The sequence below is a fragment of the Chiroxiphia lanceolata genome, chromosome 1, assembly GCF_009829145.1.
Source record: "Chiroxiphia lanceolata isolate bChiLan1 chromosome 1, bChiLan1.pri, whole genome shotgun sequence".
Lineage (NCBI taxonomy): Eukaryota > Metazoa > Chordata > Aves > Passeriformes > Pipridae > Chiroxiphia > Chiroxiphia lanceolata.
Window position 1 is genome coordinate 73836735 of NC_045637.1, and position 27943 is coordinate 73864677.

General features: G+C 36.5%; 1 protein-coding gene across 7 annotated transcripts in view; it reads right to left on the reverse strand.

Moving 5' to 3' along the window:
• The window catches only part of SEMA5A (semaphorin 5A), a 333475-nt gene that overhangs the window by 116877 nt on the left and 188655 nt on the right, over positions 1 to 27943 (reverse strand). For all 7 annotated transcript variants that reach the window (XM_032697771.1, XM_032697806.1, XM_032697781.1 and 4 more), the window contains 3 exons: positions 15483 to 15768; positions 11958 to 12093; positions 10009 to 10213 (listed from right to left, as the gene is read on the reverse strand). In XM_032697771.1, the coding sequence (XP_032553662.1) occupies positions 10009 to 10213; positions 11958 to 12093; positions 15483 to 15768 (627 nt within the window). The remainder of the gene's footprint in view (positions 1 to 10008; positions 10214 to 11957; positions 12094 to 15482; positions 15769 to 27943) is intronic.

Sequence of the window (27943 nt, forward strand, 5' to 3'; positions counted from 1 at the left end):
AGAAGAGCATCTCTGAAGAAATGTGTAACCTCTAACTAAAGTAGCAGAGTAGGTAATAAACATAAATATTAATTGCAAGATGAAATGGTTTGTATGATTTAAGGCTTGCTATCTGACACAGAGTAGCAGCGAAGAATGCCACAAAAAGGAAAAAATTACTATCAAATACAGGCCCTGGATCCCTGCCAGACTTCTAAAGTTGAGATGTATTAACTGATTCGATCTGACTGGACAGGGAGTACTTAGTGCTCCTATTATTTTTTATTGCCTTCCTTCATACCACCAAAACAATAAATATCTTGTACTACTTAATGTATGCTTTGAATATGATAGTGTTTTCCCACTGAATAAAGTTTTCAGTGCCTGTATCAAGGAAGCATTTAGTTGCACAAGTGGAGAAAACTGAGATAATAACCAACAGCAAACCTTGCCTGATTTCTAAACTAAGGCACATGTGATTATTTTCACTGGAAGTGTCAGAAAGACAACTGACTACTGTATGGATTCAGAAGCATCACAGACTCGGCTGATGAAAATGTTTCAGGGACTATCCTCTACTCAAACTCATTTGCAGTCTGCACAGTACATGCCCCTATGCCTGAGGCCCTAAATGAGCCAAATCCAGTACATACGTCCAGTACAATTCCAGTATGATGTTCATGGAACTTCAGCAGCAATTTCAGCATAAAACACAGCTTTTGTTCAGAAATACAGAAGGACAAGATGATGATGATGATGATGACAAGACACAGAAACAAAGTTGGGATTAGAGAAATGAATCTCAAATCTCTTACCAGAAGATGTTCATCTCACTACTCTCACTATTCCATTAAAGTAGCCATAGCCATAGCATATAGCCATAGTCTACAGCCATAGTCTACAATGCATACAAGCATATTACATTATATTCTTTATATAATAGTCTAGGATCCAGGACATCTGGCAATAACTAGAAAATCTCACAAAGCTTGTTAGTTAAAAATCACCCCATACTTTGTAGGCAAGCAGTCTAACCACTATTCTGGTTGCAGTCATGCCTATTCCTTCTAAGGTGTGCCTTTACAGAATGAAATTTCCAAGATTCATGGGATAAGAAAGAAAAATAAAAGTAACTAAAAGCTAGAAGAATTAATCTGTAGGCAAGATATTAGGACTCTTACCCTGTGACTTGATTACAGTAAAATGCATATGGAACCTAATCCATCTTTTTGTAATTGCATCCGCAGGTTACAGGACTCTTCACACAAAGTCCACAGTGGCTGGAACAAAGTATCTTGACATTTTGATGACTTACAAGACACAGACAAAAGTAAATAAGGTACATCTTTATTAAGAAATTTTTTAGATTATTAAGATTTGCCATGTCCTATGAACAGAGCTGGGTAAGCACAAGGGGAAAAAATCCCAATGATTACTAGTGCCACTGCTTGTATATGCTCAGTTATAAATATCTAGATTTATTGAGGTTTACAGGACAAAGGATACAGAATGAAGAAGTTCACAAACATTAAAAAAACCAGGAGTTCAGTATAATATCCCATTTCATGACAGCTTTACTGACAGCTCACACTAAATATTGTACCTATAATAGAATCATATTTATGATCTATATTTGGTTTTTTAGGGTCAAAGCTGAATTTCTTGTAAGGTTTGGACTTTTATTTCTCCCTGTGATTTAACTGTTCAACTTTCTTCTTTGGTTGGACAGGGTTTATTGAATCACTCCTATGCATGTCCACCTTAAAAGAAAGGCTTTTTAGAAGTAAAAAGCCTTGCAGAATATTCTAAAGAAGTTCACAATGCTCAGCAACATGCCAAGTCACCTAACCCTTTCTGAAATGTTATGATAAAGTCAAGTCCCTTTAAAGAGGTTTCCTCCCCACATCTCTCAGCAAGAGACCTTCATACTGTGTACTTGTGCAAGGGTTACACAGTTGGTTCGAAGATTGAATTCCTCGCCAGCATAAAGCCAATTCCAATGCTGTTTTTTGAAATTAGGACCAAGCCTGTTGACTGGCGCTGCATGCTTTCAAGGGCAAAATAAGAGTTTTGAGTGTAGGCATAGATGCTAATAGATCTTAGCTTTCAAGGCAGCAGGACAACACTGAGCACCATGTAAGATACCTCTTCTACTCACAGCTTCACATTTTGCACATTAGAATTGTCTAATAACAAATGACACAGGGCTTACCAAGTCTAGTTTCTCTTCCAGGAAGAAGTGGTAGTTTCAAAACACATAGAAATAAAGGATAGGCTATTTGGTAATTCTAAGTTTATAAAGTAGTCAAAAAGGATTTGAAAGCTCAGCACCACCACGGTAAAGAGGAGCTGGTCTTTTTTAAATGGAAGGTTGAGACTGTCTCCAGCTCTTTTAATCTTTTTCCCTCCCTGGCCCATGCATTAAGCTCATTCTCATGAAAGCAGAGCCAGCTGTTCTTCAGTCAGTAGCTGCTTCTTGCAGCAACTGTGATTTCCAGTGGCAACATAGAAATGCACATACCATATGTTCTTTGGACATTTATTTATAGTCTTTATCCGACAGAGCGGGGCAATTATAAAGACATGATGATAATTTGTGAACAGAAAAAAAGAGCTTCTTCTACCTAAATTTGTCCCACGAGAAAACAGAATACCATCTACTTGCAGCAGGCAATTCAGGAACACGTTAATGAAAATATGAACAAACTATATGAGCAAATAGCAGTAACAAACTAATCAAAATCATGACCTATTTATGGGTTGATTATAATAACAAAAAATGACTACAAATAAGTGCTGAGTAATTTGTGAACCAAATAAAGGGCTACAACTCACACATATAAATTGCTGACAATTAATAATTTAATCAGCTCTAGTTAGAGCCATCTATTTATTAAGAAACCTCTCCAACTGGATCTGGCAGAATGATTTATCTTTATATACAGTGATAAAGCCAAGGGAAATCAGTACTACTGGACATTTTAAATGCCGGGTTTGATTCTCTAGAGACCCACAGTATCATTTATAACTCTGTAGCCTGAACTTTAGATGTAGCCATTCTCATTTAGTAATATTTTAAAACCCCTTTGCACAGTACAGATGACACAATACACAAGGCAGTAACAAATCAACATCTCTGTGTTTAAATTACATAAAAACCAGCAAAAGTTTACATTATCCTTCTTTGTCTTTACAGATAATTCAACATAAAAAATTAAATATATAGGAAGCCTTCTCAGTAAAGCTAGCATAAATCCAAGTGAACATTAAGCTCTTGAAGAAAAATCATGAAATCTTTTACACATTTTTTTAAACTTTGAAGCAAAATATTTCCTGAAAAGTTTAAAAATATAAACAGAGCATTAATTCAGCTAGGGTTTTTCTTTATCAGAGGTAACTGTCACTGCTAAAGCAGAAGAGAATAAGGTTATTAACTTTATGGTTTACTGCTTGTTTTTTTGAAACAAATTTTCAAGATCATCATGTTGCTCTTAGGACTGGTGTCTTCCAACACACACCAGTTTTTGACAGCAAAGTAATTGATGAGTGTCCTTGCTTCAAGCTTCTTGAAATGACATTGCATAAAGCCAGAAGGATAATAAGTTGCAGGAAAATAGTTTTAAAACCACTGCAGGGATGCTTTACAACTCTGTAAAAGCATACTTTACCTCTGTCAAGGAAAGGCATAAGAAACAAAGCAACTGTGTTTTCTGTAACAATTGAAGAGAAATGGTTTCAAAAAGTGACAACTTCGTGACACAGTGTATATGCCTCATTATCCATCTGTACTCTGATTCCCCTGTTTCTGAACTTGAAAGAATTAATACATACAAATAGACTACCTACCACTTTCACACTTGACTTCTGACTCAAAATTACAGCTACTCTGATCCTTTTTATTATTGCATTTCTACTGTGGTTTCTAGACTAAGGAGGTAATTCTTAAACGGAGATGAAAATTCTATAGATCCTTTCTACAGAAATTATGTACAGATTGCTGCCAATAACCTCAATGCACTTAAGATAACACAGTCAGAAATAGCACCAAATTGGAAAAAATGCAGTCAATTTAAATTTTGTTGCTCTCTTGACCAAGAGAGCATAAGAAATGCATATAAGCACATATATTTGCTTATAACGTTCAGGTTGGTAACTTTGCACGTACTCCATATATTCAGACAAAATGCACATTAAACTGTGAAAGCTGCACACTTTGATCAGAAATGTAGTCTGCCAGGAAAATGACAAAATCTCATCTGAGATTTTTTAGTAACAACACACTCACAACTTTTATTCTTGTTAAGACCTCGGGTTGCTCCCTAGAAAAAAGTGTGGTGTACTGATTACAAAAACAAAATGAAAAAGATAGAACTGCAAAAAAAATCACAGAGGAATCAAATCATGGAGTACTTTGCATCAGTTTACTCCCATCTAGCAAGACAAACAGGAGAAATACAAACTGTTTTGATAGCATTTCCATACTGAGTTTCATGCAAACTTCCAAATCTCTTCATGAGGCTGGGACCAGTTTCTAGATAATCTACAGTTTCAGGGTTTCATGAGAAAAATGTTATATTTGTGGAGATTTACTACCTGTTTTAACTGTTCTAAAGGCAAATGTATGAAAATCCAGTTGCATTTTCAAAAAATATCTTTTGAAATTTCTTCATGAAACCTCTCTACTACTTCATTATAATTGCTGCATGTGGTTTTATAATTGCTGTATGTGGTTTCTCAGAATTATTTTTATCATTATTCTTTGCATTGCTACCTGTAATTTTGAGGTGTTAAGAGGGAGGAAAAACACTTTCTAGAACCTCTTGGAAACCTGTTATAACATCTTCTAGTGACCTTTAAGCTTCAGCTAAAACCTGGCTTTAAGGCATAAAAATTGTGGTTCACTTCATTGAACAATCCACTCTTTAGAGACACGCAACATAGCCAACAATAAATCTTTTTCTTCAGGTTTCGTACTTTCTTTATAAGTCAGTCATACCCCAATTTCATCAATACTGTACTCTAAATCCCAATAATTAATATCCACCACTGGATATATACCATTTCTAATTAGGATACAGAAGGGACATACTCTGTCTAGTGGGACTGAAGAAGAGAAAAAGCATGGGAGTTTTTTCACCAAGTCATTTTACAGGATGGCCTTAAAAGTTTCTTATCAGACAGTGTAAATATTACTTTTTCTACACTCCTAAGTTCATTATGTTTTCATAATGTCCTCCAACTTTTCTCATTCATTCTAGTAAATCAATACATTTTGCAACAGTCTTCTAAATAAGGACTAGTTGCTCCTGTTGCAGCATCCTGTTTTAAAAAACCTTTTGATATCAGCAAAGTTTTTAACGATAGGCCACTTAAATTGAAAGGCAGAAATAAAATGGAGGAAAAAATGTGAGGTGGGGGGAAAGGGACAAAAGGGAGAGAAAGAAAACTAACAAATATAGCACAATTTTGCTTGGAATTATTTTTTTTTTTAAACAAAGAAAGAAGCCTTTCATACTTAGAAAGTTGTCAGAATATTGAGTGTTTCTCTAGTTTACTCTACTTTTCATGTATTGTTACAGATGATTTTTAGTTCAGAACATCTGTGAATGCTTTCCTTGACTTTCCTTTCTGAATCACTGAAAATTGTTCTGGGGATTTCTGGTTGCCTAAAGCCAGTAGCACAAAATGTGTAAGAATTGATATATCCTTTCATTCTGTGTTAGAAGTCACTGTAGTGAAAGATTAAGATGTGTCTCCAAAGTATTAAAGTATATTTTTGATATGAGCAGTAGCTGTTAAGTCCTAGCACATAAGAATCTGCTAGCAGAATGATGACTTGGCAAAGGTTTAGAAAAAAAGTATGTTGACACAGCAGATTAATGCATTTGTTTGCTTACCCCCAGTCTCCCCTCAATACGATATCTATTTAAGGTTTAATGAAGTTGGATTATACTTTTACACTCCCAGGGTTATTTGCCTCTGTAATTTTTGTATTCTAATAACAGGGTGGATAAGTTACTGAATATGAGGGGGTGAAAAGAGAACTTTCTCTTAACTATTGCCCATCTGTTTCAAAAAATGAGATTTTTGCTTTGAGTAACAAAGAAGCAGAGCATTCATTTGTATTCAATCCAATCCATATGCCTACATTTCCACTGATTCAGCTTTGTGCATTTTAAAAGTCAAATTTTGCAGAATGTTATAATTAATTACAGCTAAAAAAGTCATGTGATATACATCTCCCACAGCATGGATTAGATCCATCCTACTTTACACCACTAAGTGCAAATTGCTTACTGACAGTACTTACATCAGAGTTGAATGCACTTTTCTTTTGGCAGCAGACAGTACAGTGGTATCTAGTATCACAGTGTTGAATAAAAATTTAATTTAGCCCAACCAATTTGCACATTATACTGGCATACAATAAACACAGGTTGGAAGGGAGATCAGAAGGTCTCAATTCCAATCTGCTCAAAAGACAGACAGCTATTACATAGACCGGGTTGCTGTGTGGTCTTGAAAACCTCCAGGAATGGAGGATGCACAACCTCTCTGGGAAATCCAATCTGTTGCTTTACTGTCCTAGAAGTGAAAAAGATTTTCCCTTATATCCAGTCTGAAATTCTCTGCCTCTTGTCTCTTGTCTTCCCACCATGCACCAGTGTGAAAAGCATGTCACCATTCTCCATGTAAACTCCCTCTAGGTATTTGCAGGCTGTCACTAGCACCCTGCTCCCCCCAAAGCCCTTCCTCCCCCTCAGCTTCTCCTCCTAGGGCATGGTGCTCCAGCCTCCAAGGGAAGCAGACCCTCCACTGAATTTGCTCCATGTTATCAATGTCCTTCTTGTATTGGGGGAGGCCAAAATTGGGCATCAACCTCCTCCCTTGATCTACGGGCTATGTTCCTGTTAATACAGCCCAAGATGCTCTTGGCTGTCTCTGCAGTGACAGCATGCTCTTGGCATATGTTCAGCTTGCTGTCTACCAAAGTCTCCAGGTCCTGTCACAGAGCTGTTTCCTAGACAGTCAGTCCCCAGCCACAATCAGTGCATAGAGCTGGTCTTTCCCAGATTTGGGACTTCATATTTGCATATTTGAATTTCGTGAGGTTCTTGCTAGCTCGTCCCTTCAGCATGTCTAAGTCCTTTGGATGGCACCAGTGTCCTCCAATGTAACTCCTGGTACCCTAGTCTGGTGTCACCTGCACACTGTGATCTTTTGCCTCCTCCAGGTCATTGATTTAAGAAAGTCTAACAGGAAAGGATTTGGCTCCTCATCACTTCTATATATCCCATACATGCTTAACCACCCTTTCAGTGAAGAAATTTTTCCTAGTATCCAATCTAAACCTCCTCTGGCTGGAGGCCATTTCTTCTTGTCCTCCCGCTTTTTACTTGGAAGAAGAGACTGATCACCACCTGGCAACCTCCTGTCAGGCAGTTGCAGAGAGCCTTCTTATCTCCAGGCTAAACAACCCCAGCTCCCTCAGCCACTCCTCACAGGACTTGTGCTCCAGGCCCTTCACCAGCTTCATTGCCCTACTCTCCACAGGCTTCAGCACCTCAATGTCATTCTTGTAGTGAGAGGCCCAAAACTGAATACAGATTTCAAGGTGCAGCCTCACCAGTGCCGAGTACAGGGCTAAAATCACACCCTGGTCCTGCTGGCCACACTATTTCTGATACAGGCCAGGATGCCATTGGCCCTCTTGGCCACATTGTTCAGCTAGCTGTTGACCAGCTCCCCCAAGTCCTTTTCTACTCAGCAGCTTTTGGCTTTTTTTGAAGACAGAGCACTGTCATAAAAAAATAACTCCAAATTTAATTTACTGCCACTTTTGATGGTGCAAATAAATTAAATCAGGAAAGACACAATAATAACAACGTTTCTCAGACTGGTAGTAACTGTCATCCCCCTCTTTCACCTCTCCCAAGTACACACATGCTTTATGGTCTTAGGATCTCGGGTTAGATGACATTGTACATGAGAGTAAAGCTGGGCACTGGAGAAATTCAAAACTCTTAAACTTGGTCTGTTTCCAAAGTTATTGTTTATATTTCAAATTAAGGCAGCTGCCTTTTAGTTTCTGCTGTTTACAGAAGCAGTGGTATTTTTCTCAATAATCTTTTACTATATGCAGTTTATGATGAAAACTCCATGCTAACTGCTCCACAGCTTCTACACAAGGGCTTTGGAGAACTAAGATGCTTCACAATTAACAATATAATGAAACTAAAATTATGATCTGCATCCAAAAGAAGGCAAAATACTGCCTTCATCCTCAAATCATAATATTTTAAATAAATTACGCTATGTAATTTGGTGTATTTGGGGATTTTTAAACTACCCTTATGTACTGTAAATGTGGTGTTTGAGTATAAACATGTGTGGTAATTTCAAAATCTAGCAAAAAGTAATTCTTCTGAAAAGTGAATAATATTTCTTAGAAAATAAGGCTTAGTACTTACACTCAATTGGGAAGGAGTGTGGTAGAAGCAATGTTAAAAAAATCCACTGTGATTCAGTGAAATAGATGTGAAATAGAATTGAATGTCAAGAAAATTTCTAGAATAGAATGAGGGGTTTATCATATGATTTCTCATAAAACATACACTGTTCAACTACAGGAAAGTATATGCTAAAGTCAGACTAAAGACCCAGCTAAGGCAAGTATCCTGCTTCCATGAATGACCTAAACCAGAGGTACAGGGAAGAATGAAATTGAAAGGGAAGAATACATCATAAGGAGTATAAGAGCAGCGTCATTTTTAGCAGCATAAAAAGTACACAGATGCATAAAAAGAACAGTCTCTCCTGAAACAATGTATTAGTGAACCATGAAGTGTAAAGTTTTAGATCCTCACTTACTGAATCAAACGTGAAAGGTAAAACACTAAGGGAAACTGAAAACTGAAGACAATCAGAATCATGGAAAAAGACATTATTCTTGGTGCTGCTTTTTTAATGCAAATATCTCACAATGCAGTGGTAGTCTCTTTCCATGAAACCAATTCACCACATATTTCTGTAATTCAGTTTCTGTCAGGAGATCTCTACAATGCAAACATCATTTAGTATTGGCATAATTTCATTTAAAATGGTATGATTTACCACCCAGCAGGCTGTTTTGACTAGAACTGGACAAATCCAAGCATAGATTCAACCTATAAAAAGCCCTTCTATTACTGCCTAGCTTTCAAGGAGCATGATGAGATAAACTATGAACATTAACAAACCATTACTTTGATGAGTTATTCCCTAACAATGTGCATAGGACTAAGCATTGAAAAACTACCTTAAGTTTTATGACATGAGTCTGTAAACTTGTCAGTTCAACCTAGGATTTCAGTCTTGGCTGAGGACATTCTTTTTCTGCAAAAACAATTCTCCAACACATTCGCTACTTTTAAGAAGCCTGAAATTTTGAAGCAAGAAGGCAATAGTTCTAACCAAGGCAACTTTAGGTGAAGGATTCTTTTTCTTTCAGTCCTAAGTTTGTTTATAAATGAGAAAATAATAAGGTAGGGTGTAAATTTGCATAATGAATGTCTTAAAAATGAGACAAAAGGAAAGGTAATAAAATACATGTGAGCAGAAAAGTCAAAAATAACAATAGCAGTTGCTGCATTTGCTATTTATAAAGTTACTTCTATATCCTAAACCATCTTATCTTGGGCCCTTAACTTTGTACCCTTAACTACATAAACAGAATAAAAGACAGAAACTTGGGAAGTGTCATTTGTAGAATTCCCAACTATTCATTCCAAGAGCATGTAGGCTTCACACCTTCAAAGGAGAACAGGAAACTGACACCAAATTTTGAGTTCACAATATAACATAAAACACATAATAAACAGCTTAATTCTTCTATCCAAAAAATGTTTAAGATAAACAGGCTGTTGCTGTCAAAGAGAAAAAATTGATCTTCAAGGTGTTCTACACATATTTCATAAGTAATTCGCAGAACATTAAAGCTCAAAGACCTCATAAACTTTTGCAGTTATCGCAGCAATACAGAGTTCATACCTGTGGCCAGATAGATGATATGGAAAAGCATGTCCTTGCCCTGCACAACATCCACAACCACATGGGAAAATCGGCTGTTGTCTTCCATGAAGTAAGGAATTGGAATAACTGGTTGAACAACCTCATGCATTAAGAAGAATTTTTGAGCATCTTGAAGATTTCTCTCAGTCAGATTTGCATACAAACCCTGATCCATGGTGCCACACTGTAAACATAGAAGACTAACATTACTATACGTTACAACAAAAACAACAGATCCACTCCCTGATTTAAAGCACAAGAAAATAAAAACCAAGGGTAAATCATGTAGTGACACTGTGGAATTCGACCTTCGGGTCCCATTTTGGTGCTAAGCAGACATTTTGGTGCAGCAATTGAGGAAGTTCAACTTTCCTGAGGCAGTACTATAGAGGCTCCCTAACCCTAACAATATAGAAGGGCACTAGACAGACCAGCACAAGTGGACTACAGTAATACTATGCTATATCCTATGTTCACAGAGCATGAAGGAGAAAAACTACCATCTGACAAACCAAATAGTTTTCTGACTAGTTTTCTTTATAATTTTCACAGATGCAGTGCTAAAGACAACAAATTTTCAAAGGAAATTCCATGTCCTACCACAGCCAGGGGCTGAGCGAAATCTGAGGTGAAAGTACCACAAACAGTTCTAGGAGTTTCTTAAGACTCTGTGTTAAATAGCAAAAATGGACAGTGAAGAGCTCTATCAATGTTATCCACGGCAAAGACATTTTTCATTTGAAACTGAACAAATGTTTATCTGAAAACTGTACTCTTTCCTTACAAGAAAGCATTTACTAACTTCATGGACAAGTTTCAATCAAAAATAAACTAAGCAAAATAAGTGGCAGTTAATTTTAGAATATTTGTGTTCAACTGGGGACACAGAAGAGAAAGCTGTTTAATGCATGTGAATATATAAACATCCACATATTTACTCAGGCATAATTGGCATCAGAGCAGTAAAGCAGTACTTCACAACATTTATCAAATATTTGGATGATGTGAAAGGCATATCCAAGTCATAATTTTCATTCTGTTTTACTATATCATAAATACGCCATGAATTACAGCATGAGCAAAATACAGGGTTCAAAACCCCACCAGTTTTTTTTTCATTGTTGCCATGTCTTCAGTCTGAAATTATGTCATTGTTCCAAATCCACAAATGTTAAAAAAAAGTCAAGAAAGTAATTTCATGAGAAATCAGATGATGAGGAAAGAAAAATAAACAACTGGCAGGCAACAATTAGTTGCTCTGTATGTCAGATCAATGAAAAAAATAAACCATGTCAGAGAAGACTTTCTGTGAATCCATCAAGCAGGAAAGATTCCAGCTGAACACTCATAGTACACTGAAATTCAAATGGTCCTTGGTCTTACGACAGACATTGCCCTGTCTAAGAGAAAAGCAGTGATCTCTGAAGAAAAACAATATTCCTCAAAACTGGGACTTCCATAGTATTCTAATCTGGAAATATTTCATAAATATAATCTAGCCTTGGAAATACAATATCTGATGTAACTTTAACAACAGGGCAATAGTCTTCCTTCACATCACACACTTCTCTCTGTTATTACTGAGTAGGTGAATACTCTGAGGACAAATCTACTTCTGGGACTACACAAACAGAACTTCTGATACTTTATCATAAGGACTCTATAAAAGAAAAGTCCTTCTTTCTGGGAAGGAAACCAGTGACTAAGTCAATGAATATATCCCGTCTATGTGAAGTGTACTCTAAAGCACCATCAACATCACTGCTGCAGTTACAGAGCCAGAAATCTAATCTTCCTAAGCACTTCTATTGTTTTAGGTTCTTTTAAGGTCTTAGGCTAGTGCAAGAGAGGGCCTTATTAACCATGAACCATAAAGCCTTTTGAGAAAACCTCATGCAAACGATTGTCCCTCTCCCATGTATTCATACCTGAAAATTAGGGTTAGGATTGGGATACGGAAGCCAAGCAGATCGGGAGTTTTCCTGGTATTTGAAAGGTCCATTAAAAGCCTGAGTTATGGCACTCAGATTGAAAACACAAACTGCTGAGGCTGCTATGCTGTTCCTGTAAAAGAAATATAAATATTAACCTAAATAATAACATTAAGTCAACTTGCTGAAAAATAAATAAAAAAGGCAATAACTCTTCAATCCGTCAAGTAACTAATTAAGCAGATAAGATCAGTCAGGAGATGATATCTCAAGATAATGACAGATGATAAGCTGATTTAGCACAGACATTACATTTAAAATATTTGTTGGCCTTATCAAGTAGCTGGTGTGGGTGAAACTTAGAACTTCCTACCTTCTGCTGCTGCTCTGATACCACAAGGCTATACTTCCACACAATCATATGCACTAGGGACACCTCTTTTGTAGTTACAAAGTTCAGGATGATATTACTCTTAGGGCTTATTAATGTTTCTTCTATACAACATACATGAAACGAGGTAAGGATTTATTCAATTTATGGTATGTCTCTAGACCCTATGGAATCCCAGATATCTCCACAAAAATCCTGTGTTCCAAGAGATGATGTACAGAAGTTCAGAAAGTTCAGAAACCCAACAAGAGAAAACAACTTGGACTGCATACAAGATATCTTGTTAAACAAATAAACACAAATAAATGGCAGTCAGACAAAACATAAAATTTCCTGCATTTGCCTTGAAAATGTGGCTATAAAGTAATTCTGCATAGTGTAAAGAATATAATCTAATTATTATGAAAGCTTGTAATATGAGAACCAGCATTGTTCTCTTCCACATTTTGAAATAAATGAATAGATAATGAAGGTATTAGTTGCACGGATTTCCACTGCAGGTAAAACTGCTGACAATTGATCCACACATTATTATTTTTTTTTTTTTTTAATATATTTTTCTTTTTATTTAAACTTAGCCTGCACTTTACACAAGGCTTAAGAAAGCATACTATAGAAACTCCAAAATTATGGGAAAAAAAACCCAAGTAAACAACAACACCTGGAGGCACAAATCTACCAGCAACTGAAAAAAGTTAGGATATATGGTTTAAATACCAGGACAAAAGACCAATTTGCTTTCTTATGCTTGTCATCCTTATTTCAAAGAAACACCAAAACTTGGTGTTCAATATCTGCAGAATCAATTATCATTGGATTTGATAATCCCTTGCCTATATAAATTATCACTAAATGCAGCTCAGTAATGTTATTCTATATTAACCATACCAATGTCTTCTTGAATTTTTTGAAGTCCTTAAGGGACATTAGACTCACGCTTACAGATTTTTCAGATAGTCTAAAAGAAACAAAATCAGCTTCATTATGAAGCAGTGACTATAGTGGACTTAATCATCAACCACATATAAAAGGTGTAGGTTTGGCTGTTACTCAGTCTTTATTGACAGAAATGTTTCATTTTTTCCCTCCACAAGTATATTCAAGCATATTAAAAAAAGAATTAGAGTACAATAAAGTCATTGTAATTCTGAAGGTATTGAGACTGAAGAATGCTGAATGTGGTTAAGCAATATCTGATGCTGTTACACCAAGAAAAAGGAATATGTTGTTCCCTCTCATGGGAAACCCTGGCATTTCTACACCACCAGTTGCAGTGCTGAAAGGTGAATCAGGTGGATTCCACAGATTATCTGTGAACAGGGAGTCAGCATGGGGAAGTAATCCTAACTCTACAACATTTCAACAAGGTCCAAAAATTTACTTACAACATTTGATGTCAGGAACAAATATAATTTAAATGGAGCTATCCAAAAAACCCACCCTCAAACAGTTGTAACTGAATCCTCTTTGAAGAGTCCATTCTGTTGAACAATCAGAATGACAGGCCACCAGGGAAGAAGGAAGTAGCAGCAAGGTTTCAAATACTGCCTACTTTCACGTGGCAAAATTAATGCCTTTCTAAGAATAAATGATTATGATGACATTAGCAAGCTCATTTTCAGAAGAGCCAGGGAGCATCGGGAACATCGTTCCCTTTCCATGGTCTAAGCCCTATGGATTTTCTGCAGTAGAATTCCTCTGGTCAAGCTTTTCATGGCAGGAACATGTCAAGGCTATTTTGACTTCTCATGAAAGATCATGTTGAAGACGGGATGTGTAGGCCACCTGAGAAATACCTGTCTTTTATTATTTGAACTAGTTAGTAAAACAGATCAATGAAATTAAAATTACTGATCAAAACAACATCAAATTTTCTTATCCTCAGTAATCTCAAAGTCTCTATTATTCTCTTTATAAAAGTGAGGTTTGAATTCACTATGTTACTCCATTGCAGGGACAGGTTGAGCTCATCATCTGATGTCACAAGTTAGGAATTGTCACAGCTGGAGGTAAGCAGCCCATCACTAGTCTTGTTCACAGCCTGAGTTGCTGGCCCACAAGTGTGCCTGAATCTGGAAGATGCCTAAATGTGTTGATAAAGGACTGTGCCAAAAGCCCAAATTCATGCTCACTGTCTAGAATATGTAGGGATAATAATTTGTGGACATTAATTTGTGACTGTTTCCACCTGATTAATGGATATTTATAAAAGGTAGGTATCCCATTGTTTAAGGGGCCCAACCTGTATTTTAAGTGTCCAAGGAACTTCTAAAATTCTAGACAAAACTTACTTACACAGCCAGACAATACAAGAAGGTGAGATAATCAGAACCCGAAATTGGAAACTCTGTTCCAGTGGTTTGAATACTGGTCTGCACAGCCATAACACAGAGGCTGTTCTCACTAAGCAACAAATGAACTCCAGTTATCATGTTAGTAACAAAGGAAGTTTATGAGACAAATGACTCTTTTTTTCTTAAGAGCTAAGCAGCTCTTGGTACCCAGCTCAGAGTCCAGGGAGCTCTATTTTGACCTAATTTTTTAACATTTAACAAATTTTAACACCAAATTGAATTTTTTTTTTTCAATTTTACCTTGTTGATACAACAGGTTCAGTTAAAATTAAAATAAATTCTTGTTTGGACCCTTAAACTCACTAAAGTATATGTTAGAACTAATTAAAATACATAAGAGCACCTCTTGTCCTATTTTGGGAAGATGCATTCTCCCTGACAAGGTCAAAATCCATCATGTCAAATTCATGATCATGTCACATTACAATTATAAGATATTTTTTCTTAAGTACATAATTTATTTATGTATTGCAATAGTATGCAAAATAAAAAATAATGCCTTTCTAAGAATAAATGATTATGATGACAGAATACTCTTAAACACAACTGGATCCCTGCTTTAAGGAAATATTAAGAATTCCTCCTCTCATTCTTCAGCAATTCACGTAGGAAACATTTGGAACTGGTGCTTCTGCATAAGAGGACAGTGGATTGGGCAAAACAGAAGCTTGAATTTATGATGTTTACTTGGCATATACAGAAGAGAGCAGTTCAGAAGTTTAAGTTTTTGCTGTCACAAACAGCAAGAAAATAAAATATATAATTAGTTTTACTTACACATTAGTGGTAAAAATTCCATAGATCAAGTCCAATTCTGGCAGGAAGAAAGTGCTCTGAAGTTCATTATAGTAAAATGGAATTTCTCCAGGGCGAGAGCAGTTCAGACGAGCTTTCATGAAGGTAGTCCAGGTATCCTCCAGCACAAACTTGCCACCAATATCATTTTTACACACCCGAGCAGCACGAGAGAATACTGTTTTCCCACAGTCGTGTTCCACCGCATTCTCCCGGAAGAAGAAGTAAGTAAAGTTCCCAATGTCATAAGATGACACAAAATTTGGCTCTGAAAATAGCAGGAGGAAAGATCATTTATTACCTTTTTGTGATATATGCACTTATATTAACATGGAAGTTGAATTTATCTTCAAACATTAGATTTAGAAAAACACGCCTTTTATTATCCTTTAGGGAATTGGCGCAATGACATCTGAACAGGACAATTCATGTCCAACCACGATTATGAGCTACATGATCATGATATGCTGGGTTTGTCTGGGTAGAGTTAATTTTTTTTCACAGTAGCCAGCATGGCACTATGTTTTGGATTTGTGCTGGAAACTGTGTTGATAATTCAGGGATGTTTCTGTTATTGTTGAACAGCACTTACACAGAGCCAAGGCCTTTTCTGTTTCTTACACCACCTCAACAGCACAAAACGCCTACTGAGTTGCCAGCTGGGGTTAAACCACGACACGTGGCCTGACAGACTCTCTGCTCTATGGGTCTATAGCACATGACTCTGCTGGGCAACCTTAGCCCAGCTTTCTGTATTCCACCATCAAAAGTGTTACTGAATTTCCACTCTCTACATATGGGCATAGTGTCTTCTTAAAATGTAATTGCTTTATCTATTAACTCTATTTCTGCTTTCCCACCATGCCATTACTCCAGATTAGTAGAATAATGGGTGGTACCTGATTGTGAGTGAAAACGTACTCAGAGGATGCAATGAAAAAATAACTATACAAAAGCATTTGATGGAAAGATAACTGCATTTCAACGCTAAAGCTTTTGATAGTATTACAGTATTTTTCTCTATTTTATAAAGAAAAAATTAAAACTGACCAAAAATCTGATGGTGATGAAGGAGAAAACACAGAATATGTAAAAAAATAACCTGGAAAACAACAGATGGCAATATTTCTTAAAAGAAAAAAAAAAAAAGGGAAACAGTAAATACCAAAGACAATATACATAAACATATGGTCCATTTCCTAAGGATTACTAGAACTGAAGAAAGTCCATGACCTTAAGATAAGTTGGCAAACTGATGAGTTGTTAAAGACAAATTTGTCAAGAAGAGCCCCCTCTGTGCAAGGAACCATTATAAAACACTGATAGCCCCAAGAAACAAGCAAACTTTATATTCTCATTCCCAAATAGTATTCTGAAGTGGGAAAACAAATAAGCAAAACTGGTTTTAACACACCTATTGTGAGGAAACATTAAAAAAACATTTAATAGGTGAATATTTCTTGACAGTCCTATTGTATAGGAAAAAGCTGCTGCAACTACATCTAAGCATTTTACAGGAATAGCTCAAACCTGTCAAAACTTTTGAGGGGCACTAGAAAGGGAAGGAAGCTGGCCTTTCCACACAGTAGTCCAAACTCTGTCAGAAAACTCTTCTCCAAAGACAGTCCAGCTCCCAGCTCTTGTGGCCTCTTGTGCTGCTTCTCTCTCTACCTGCTGTGCTGAGAGTCTCCAAGGCAGGTTTCTTGGAAGCAATGATTATCAGCTGCCTAGGATGTTTGAAGCTGAGCAGAGTGCTCTCAGTCCTCCCTGTAACTTTCATTCATTATTATATCAAGCACTTCCCTGAGATTAGTCTGTAACGTACCACATTTTCCCCACACTCTGACCTGCACAGGTGTTTTGCTGGAAGACAGCAACCAAACAATTCTGAGAATTTGTTAGTAACCTGAGTTTTCATAAGTTACATAGTACCAATGCCTTTGTGTCTTTAAAAAGAAAAAAAAAAAGCAAAATAGTTTGACAGGACTTGTGATAGCACTAAAGATAAAACTGGATTGACAATATACAAAGAATTAAAACTATTAGTAATGTTATTCCTTTTAGAACCTCATATCTTCATTCCACATCTGTGTCAAACTTTCATTACAATAGGGATTTTGATTCAAAGGCTTCAAAAACTTTTGAAGTATGTTACTAGAATTTGCAGTTTCGTAGAAATAATTCATAGTTAATCATGACCTCTCATTCTTTAAACATAAAATGTAATACTGTAACACATTTACAAACTGAACACTCAAATTGGAGAAAGATGGAAAAAAAAGACATTTTTTAACTTTGTTATTTTTTTTTCTCTAAAAACATGCAATTTGCTGAATAGGTAACAGTGTAGAATGATATATAAGATTTATTTACAAGTACTAAGACTAAGATGACAAAAACACGTGGCTAAAAAATCCCAAAATTGTATACTATCACATTCTAGTCAGGTTAGACAGTTTTGACAGGCATCAAATACTAACTATATATCCAGAGATATTTGAATGCAAAGGTTTTTTTTTGTGTTATAAATCCCAATTATGTGTCATTCATTCTCAATACACATAGGTGTTTGAAGATTTATGGAACAAACTTGTATTTATTTAAATAAAATATACTATCCTTTTAGGAATACCAGGCTAACTAAAACTCAAAAAAATCCCAAAAGGAAAAATCCCCACTTTCCCTCATTATCCAACTTCAGTTCTTCAATTATATTTATATAACACCCACTCATTATTTCTCTTATCTGTAATGTACTTTCTTTTCTCATTCTACACAACATCCTTTCAGATTGGTCTTACAGTCATAGAAGGAACTACTGTCTGTGGAGGAAAGAAAAAGCATTCACTAGTTTCAGTGTAATTTGGGATACCTGTCCACATACTAAGATTATGCCTGACTTAAAGCAATATCAACTAAAGGTAGAAACTAAGAAAAACAATAGACCTGAAATAGCATTAAAAAAGTAAATGCTTCCAACTATACATTTGACTTTTTGTAGCCAGTAACCCTGCTTGGTCTTTCAGATTATCTCAAAAATATCTTGACTTCTGTGAAAAGATTCTACTTATAGTGCAAATACTCAAAATCAATTTGATCTACCCACAAAAAAACGTTTTGTTACAAATATTAAACAAAGTGGCCCTTCCTTGCAATCAGGCCTGAAGACAGTTCTCAACTGGAGGCCCACGGATATAAAAAGGGACAATAGGATCTCACTGCAAAGTAAAAAAAAAACACTATGGGAAGCACTCAGTGTGGAGAATGATGAATGACAAAAAAAGGCAACTTCACGAGCTGTAAGAATAAAAATAATGTGAAACGCTTTAAGAATGTTTTTGGGTTTCTTGAAAGCCCATGTCAGTCTTTCAAAAGACAGTATTTTAAAGTTGCACTGATAATCATAATACATGTATGAAAAATACCTAGTACTCATATTTCATGGATTCAAAACTGAGAAACAATATATACATCTGCGAACACCTATGCATATACTTTATTGATTACAAACTGATGAAAATGTGACCTGCTGTTGAAATTTGTGAAAACTGCTTTTATTTGCATGAAATGTAATAATCTCAGAGTTACCTCAGGGAATTCAGTGGATATGGAAGGATTATCAGGTCAGACTTCATTTATTTCATTCCCTCTTTGGGAAAAAGGAACATGATCACTTAAAAACTTCAAAGTTAAAAAGAATTTGCCATCTAGGAAAAATCAGTTCTTATGTGTCCAACTATTGTTCTGTGAACTGCTGTTTGTTGACATGGAGGCCTTCCCACAGAAGTTTTTAATGCAGTACATGAAGCGATTCTCTTGTTTCCTGCTGATTTTGCAAATAGTTCTGGAAGGGTAAACACACCTCATTTCTGAATTATTAGACCAACACAACAAGTGCAAGGATTCTGGTATGTGACAGGATACAGCTAGTATGAGAATGTCAACCTGTAATAATGTCACAAGTATTGTATATGACCTTTATAGGTTTTTATATACTCAATTTATGGATGTGTCAGGCTGACTAGACTTTCCCAAATTAAATGAAACCCATGGAATCAGGAAAGTAAGAAAATGAGCTTGTCAATGTGACCCAACAAAGATCACTGGGGTACAGCATCTACAGTGCTACAGCAGTGCTACACAGAGACACAAGCCCATGCATCGAAAGCACTGGGGGGCTAGTTAGCACTGCCTCTGGGCAAACAGACTAGTATGCCATTTCATAAATTTGCTTACTCAGCACAAATACCTGGGAATATCTACGACTTCTTTCATATAGCAGCATGAATGCCCTGCAAAGATGTTTCCCCACAGACTCTTCTAAGTTATGACTCAGAAAAAGATGACTCAACGGTATGAAGCCAAGATAATGCTTCCATCTAAAATAATCTGATTGGTTTTCTGAAATTTGTAGACAAACCTACATTTTCTGGGGAGCACAGTCTTTGTTCTTAATGGGAAGGCACTCACTGGGATAAGACAATGATTCCCTTTAGATTATTTTTCCTTTCCATTCACCCAGAGAACCTGGAAACCAAAGAGACCAAATCGATACTCACTGACAGAGCAGTCACATGTTGACGCTGTCTGACTGTGCCAACTGCTCCCATAGGGACTGGCTGCAGCTCTGCCATGCAGCACATGCTGATGCTGCACCCCAGACAGTGGTCTTCTTATGGCATGAAAGTCATGGTGCACTGCACTGGGAAGCAGTATAAGGACAGACTGGGGAATTTAGGAATGCAAAGTTTACTGGGAACAGGATGGGGCTCTCTGGAAGACAGAAGAAGCCAAATGGTACAGCTCCATCTGTATGGTCTCTTGATAATGGTATATAAAGCAAACTTCTCCCTGGGTCACACCCACGTTTTCACTTGGAAAACAGTAGCTGGAGGGGTCCAAACAAGTCTGGGAAATGAGCCAACGGTTAAGCAATACAGATGTCTAACGGTGTCATGCATAAGCTTATTTCCTGGACCTTTCTTACTTAGCAGTGTAGAAGTACTCTGAGTGGGTAAAAGGATGAGAGGAACTGTACAGGAACTTCTGCGTATAGAAATCAGAAATAGGAGCCTAAAAGAGCTCCATGAGAGCATCTGAGGTAGTCCTGGCCTATCCTTACTGTCTGAGCTTTGGAGCAAGAAAGTTTGCTTGTGTTTTTTAATCCATATAACCCCTCAACCTCTGAAGCACACTAATTTGACTTAATTTACATAGTTAGTGGATGTTAATGGTTCCAGAGTGAACCAACTGACATGGAATGAACTGTCTTACTTTATGGAGGTAACAGCAATTAACCTTAAGGATTACAAGGTCCAAAGCCTACTCTAAGCAAGAAAGAGCTGTGATTTCCAAGACTGTCCCTGTGAGATGTGACCACTCACTTCTGAAGTGCAAAGCATTCAGAGACCCAGTCAAAATTAATGAAAAATATGAAGAGAAACATAAAATTAGAAGTTTGTCAGATCTAGACAGAGATTTTACATATATATATATATATATATATATATATATATATACATATATAGATATTTATCTCCAAAATAAGACACACCCCCATAGATATTTGAATGCATAATATATTCAAAATCTTAGAAGTCTAGATACCAATCTAATGTTGAATGACATCTATCTGGAACTTGCTCACTGACTTCGAGAGATCAATGAATCACACCCTACTGTTGATCTCTAAAGACCTATTTCTTCCAAATATTTTTATTCAGCCAAATGCTTAATGGCCTTAAATTCTCGGAAGATGTATTTCAGTTTTTTTGAATAAACTTCAGCTTTCAGCTAGAAATGCTCTCCAAAAGGGAAGCTTAAAGTAATGGAAAGAAATTAAAATCCAAATGTGCCAGTCTGTTTTATTTTCTCTCACCTCATTGACATAATTAATGAAGTAGAGTTGCTATTTGCATTTTGCCATCACTGTATATTCATTAAGTATATTCAATTACTGTAGCCCCTTGCAGCTGTTGAAAAAGAGTATAGATCTTGTATTAGGCTGATCAAGTCATCACTGCTCATGAATGTTTAAGGACAAATTAGAGCCCTTTTACTCCAGAGTAAAATTTTCCTACAGCATTATATATCTCAAAAGTAACACATAACTTTTGGTCAACATATCTATATCCTTCCTCAGTAGTTGAACTGTAAAATGTTAAGTCCTGTATAAAACTGGTGGAAGTTATTTTATTAATAGTTATTTTTCCTCTGTGTTTCATAATTATCTAGGATGCATGCTTAAAATGCTAACCAGTCACAGAATAGCTGGCTACCAGTCTGTTTTGACTATTTCCTCTGCAACATCTTAGCTCTCCACAATTTCTTTTACATTCTTTTCCTTTTGCTAAATTGAGAATTTTATGGGTATAGAAGAGCAAGGACAGCAAAATACACTAAAACTCTGTATACAGACATTTTTTCCAATCTTCTCGTATATTGCCAATAGATTTTATAATACAATTCAGTACATCATAAAAGTGGATGCACTCATTACATTTTTACTGATGTACTCTAATAAATTGTGAAATGCAATTATTTCTTTTCTGAAAAATAGTTTTCAAATATGGTATTACAAAATTCATTGTTTTATTTCTTGTTGTTTATTTCAAATAAATCTTCATTTTCAGGGTACATGGCACAATATTTTGTAATTTATTATATTATTTTGGTAATGCAAATTTGCCAGTGACAAACTTAGTCATAGAAGTCATTCTCTACTCTGACCTAATACTTACTCTAGTCCTTGAGAATCCCACCTGGAGTTCAGTGGATTTTGTGTCACATATATTCACTGGGTAGACACCTTGCATAGCAATATATTAGGGGTGCAGGGTCCGAGGATGAAAAATACATAGGATTAGATTAATTCACTCAGAATCTCTAGAAGTTTGGGCTATAGGGATCTATTGCAACATCCAGAAGTTTGGACGGTTATTTAAAATTGAATCCAGAATTCCACAATCACAGGAATCTAGCATTCTTTAAGGAGATTTTGCTAAACAGCAGGTATGGAAAGAAAATCCAATTATAACAGCTTACCCATTTCTCTCCAAACATAATTTGGACTACCAATTTATTTTTTTTTCTCTGCTCTAGTTTTGCAGGGAGCAAAACAGTCAGAGGGTTCTCCCTGCAGATCTGGTTCTCTTTTCCTTTTTTATTTTCCTTTTTTTTTTTTTTTATCATAAGAAAAAGGAAACCAGACTTCAATTTCATAATCAACCTCTTTCCCCTTCACCTTAAGGCTTGGTATGTCTGCTACTGAAATTCCATCTCTACCTCCAATATTTCTATGACAGGATCACACAGAATCACAAAATGGTCAAAAGGGACCACGACAGGTCATCTGGTCCAACCTCCTGGCTCAAGCAGGGTCATCCTAGAGCACGTGGCACAGGATTGTATCCAGATAGCTTTTGAATATCTCCAGTGAGGGAGACTCCACAGGCTCTACAGGCAATGTGTTCCAGTGCATGGCCACTTGCACAGTAAAGGAAGTTCTTCTTAATATTCAGGTGTAAACTCCTGTCCTCCTCCTTTCTTTGATAAATGCTGCTTTTCATGTGTTCATGCGCCCTGCAATTTGAAATTTTCCATCTTTCCCTGGTTGAGATGTATTTCAGTCCTAAGTTCTTTCATTCTCTCTGGGTCACTGTTTATTATAGTTTTGTGCATTAATGAGGCTCATGATCCTGTCGTGCCTCTTTCCCTGCCTTTACAGTTGGGAAAAGGTTATCTGCTTGCAGAAGTGCCTTCCTTCCTCATTCAGCCTCTCCAATTGGAACCTGACAGAAGCAGGCTTGATGAGATATAAAAGAACAGGCTCTGTCCTCAAGAGCCTCCTAATGGAAGGTGGACCTTGCTGTTTTACCTAGAATAGATAAAAATAAAAATATCCCAACCTCATGGATAGTGTTTTTTTTGTTTTTACCATTTCAAACAGGTAAGGAAATGCTACAAAAGTGTTTTGTAAAAGGAAGGCAGGGGAGACACCTCCATTTCACACCAACTTACTGCTCTCCTACTCTGTCATTGCCATTTAGGAGAAGATGTACAACTTTGAAAGAAAAAACACAGTTTAACTGCTCAAATTTTTCCTCTTGCAGCAGCTCCAGTCAAGAAGCCTATGGTATTTCCCTCCTATTTTAGGATACTGGCAAAAACGATGATACACACAAAAGAACAGAATCAACCTCATGGGTGGCACAACCAAAGAAAATTAATTATTTATCTTCATGCAAAATAAGCAACAACTGGTAGAATATGCTTTGAGTATTTTCAGTCAGGTCTCTTATCTGAAAGACTACTTTGCACATTCAAGCACAGACTGGTTTTGAGTTACATGAAATATTACATAATAAAGAAGAGATTGCACTAGGTAATTAAAAGGCTTTTCATTAAAAGCCAGAAAAACTAAAGGATAACTCTGAATTATTATAGCCATTTTCATTAATCCTTAAAAACAAAATTGAAAGGATTAATTTTTATTCTTAGGTCATAAATTCTCTTCACACATCCTAAGAGTAGCAAAAGTTATAATAAAAGTCTGCTGACAAACTATAATAGGATTGCATTCAGAGTTGTGTTATACCCCACTAACCAAACTACCTTTGTAATAATTTTACTCTTACTTTTGAGGACTAAAAGTATCTTCTCTGGATTAACAAGTATTTGTTAAGCAAAATGTTTTTAGAAAGTGATCTCAGAAGAACTGCTTTAATAAGAGTATCTAATAACCAAATGCATAGGACAGCAAGAGGAAAAATAGTAATTTTATGTCTACCAACAGAGCAGAACAATCCAAACATTCCTCTCCTTTTCTCAGCTGGAAAGGCTTCTAATTTGTATGAGATTTTATTTTATTTTATTTTATTTTATTTTATTTTATTTTATTTTATTCTGGTTTGGGGCTACATCTTATATAGGATTACATTTTAATCATCTGTGGTCTGCTCACTGACGAAGTCTCTTGACATTTAAAACACAGTTTATATTTATTTAGTTATGTTCCAATAGCATTTATCATTGTATGTCTAGGATAAAGAAGACAGCTACAATGTATTTCAAGATAGTTGGAGACCAAAGCGATTCTAAGCAAAGGCATTTGGCAAATTATGAAACAGAATGTCCTAGTGTTTCTCCATGTGATGAAACCGAAAGGGATTGAAAGGGATTTCCCTTTTTTTTTTTCTTTTTTTTTAAATCTGTTTTGCCCTTTTATTGGCTAAGGGAAGCAAACAGACTTCGTAGACTAAGGCAAACTTTCACACTGAGGCATCAGATCAAACATTTACTGATTTGAAGAGGCATATTGAAAGGAGAAACACCTTTACTAACTGTAAATGTTGGACTACAGAAAAGGTTTCTAAGTCTAAATAGAGAAGACTTTTCCTTGCCAATCTGGACTCGCTGCAACTGTGGACTACAAATATAATAACTATTACATTTACCTCTGTCCTCTAGAGCACACTATGATGAATTCTACTCCTACTGAACTTTGCAGATCAACTCTAAAGCAAAGTCTAATTAGAAGCATACTGTAACAGTCAACTCTGGATATTTAAAGACTATGTTATACTGAAAGCTTAAAGAGACTGAAATAAACAGCATGCCAGCTTAATGAAAGATTTAATCTATTTTTTATCGCTTAATAATGTCCAAAGCAGACTGCTAAGGAACACTATTCCTTTTATGAAATCCTACATTCTAGCAACATGCTGCCCTTTACTGACCTGAGCAGTTGGCTGAAGCTCAAGGTGTTACTCATTGCTTTGGTCAGGAGAAGAAATCAGTGGAAGAGATGTTTGCTTTAGGCATAATCCTCAATATGTGCTCTATTACCTCTAATTGTTTCTCTCAAGCACAGAAGCCCTCGAACAGGGATTCAGAGAGAAAGAGAAAGGAGAATAGGTAGCAGAACAGGACACCTTACAGAGTAAATTACTGGTGAGCAGTCTTTCTACATTCTTCATTTGTTTGTGCATATATATATATATATATATATGTATATATATATTCATGTAACTTGAAGCATTACTTTTTTCTCTGCATGGGGAATAAGAAGGACAAAACATGACATCATGGAAGGTAAAGGTGGGTTCACATTTTCAAGCTTACTATCTGCAGCCGGCTGGGCTGTTGGATGAGGAGAACGCTGTTTTGCAGCAGTTAACTTTTCTGGGTGATCATGTTCTCTTTGAGTAGAGTGATAGAATTAGAGACACGGTTGGGAAGAGAAAAAAGCAGGGCCTGTCTCTTCTCTGTCAGTTGATAAATTCTTTGTGAGTAACCCAACCCCTAGAACTGTTGAACTAAGGTGAATGCTCAGGTCATACCACTCCAGTAGCCTGGTGCTTCAATGGCAACTCCTCATGGAGACAGAACTTCTGCATGGTTATGACTGCAGTCAAAACCCTGCTCATTGCATTTGGGCTAGCTGTATTTAATGCTGTCTATAGGAGCACCAGGAAGCCAGAAATAGCACTGATAAACAGAACATTAATTTCTTCTTCCAGAAGTGAAGGGAAGTTCTGAGGTAAAAAAAATTGTAACTGGTGATCATATTCAGAGGTAATTAAGAGATGAATAGATTACTACTGTAAATGTTAAAAGAGGGTAAGTTCAATAACTACCACCAGATGCTTCTTTCCTCCATCAGTGAAGAAGACATGATTATGTGCACTCTAAAGTTCTCCAAAATAGGAAAAACTTTAAGGAGGTGTGCAGATATCTGTAACATTTGGCAAACTGTTTTTTCTGCCAACGAAAATTTTTAAAACAGACAAAATTCTTTTGAGTCAAATCTTGAAACGGGGTTATCTAATAGGTGAGCAAACAGTATATCCAGAGACCCTCTAAGATGGCTCAACAACTAGCTCCAGTCAGAAATAGGATTTCTTTGTTAGTAGTGTTGCTGTACTATCCATCTTCCTTTTTGGATCAGTGCTTGCTCAAAATCTTTGTGCTTCACACTAAATTTCCTTTTTCCCTTCAGTTACAGTCTCACACCATATTCTCGTGGCTTAATTTTAGACATATTCTGAATAATTAATATCTTTAACCAAGCTATCAAACCCTTCATCACCTCAGATAATTGAGAGTTGAATGCCTCAAGAAAATGATAATACAGAAATGAAAGTTCACTGATTCTCCATAATCTGCTAAGGTTGAGCAACTCATCAGAATGATGAACATATCAATGTGACATATGCTGAAAATAACTGCTAACTTACCTATTCAGCTGTTGTGGACTGTTTCCAGACCTATCAAGCCCCTAGTAGAAGGCAGTACATGATAATAAATGCATGACTCTGGCTGAACCAGAATGAATGGGGAACTCAGGCCACCAACGTAAATGTATTTTATTTGTGATATCTGATTCCAGAAAGCGAAATCACATCACGGCAACACCCCAGCCACCTGACACATCAGCTCCATTTTCCCCTCCCACACTGTGTGTCATGGTTCTCATGATTACAGACCTTCTGACAATCAAGATTAGGATCAAGGTTTCTCCTGTGATGAAGATTCAGAGTTTTTCATGTCAAGATCCTTTACCACAAGTTACAGTGAACACCACTAGTAGACTAGTTAAGTATATAGGCTTATGCTTTGACCTGACTGATGGAATTGAAGATCCCTGAATTCACTATGGTAGCCATTAAAATCAACAGCGTCTTTACTGCGTAGTAACAGCACACGGAGCAAGATAATCAACTGTGTTTTAGAGTACTGCCATCACCCCCAGAGATGACTTGAATTGGTCCAACGTGATTGGCAGAGCAAAAAATCTAGGTGAGAAAAAACATGGTACTTCTGAGGAAAACATGGATGTAAAAGAAAAGCTTGTTTTAAATTGGAAGCCTTCACAAACATGTGCATGCACATGCACACCAAAAGCAAGTGAGCTACTGCTGCTGAACAGATATTGACAAGAGAGCTTCCATTCCAGTTGACACCTTACTTTTCTTGCAGGATTATCTGTGTTACTTTCTCACTGAAAGCAGCAAACTCTTCACTTTTGATCCAAGCCCTGAAAAACTAATATAGTTTCTTGGCACCGAATCACATAGAAGCAGGCAAACTGACATAAAAGCAAATGAATCCCCAACTCCTAGCTACCCCAGAAGACATTCCCCCTATAGGTAAATGGGTTGCTTCCAGTCTTTTATTGGATTTACTTGAACTGGCTCCAGTCACAAAACTCATCTTTTTCTTCCTCCCCTAAGATAAAAGACACAGTTTCCTGGTAACTTAATTATAAACAGTTTTGAGGCAGAAGAATGAGCTGTAATGGCTAATGTATAAGTGCAGCTGAAGCTTTTAATAGAAAAAATGTGAACACAGTGAATGTGATTAATTAGAGAAGTCTGGAGGGGATTTTATTGTGACTTCTGGCATAAAATATATCCAGTTTAACTGAAAATTCATGCTAAGAA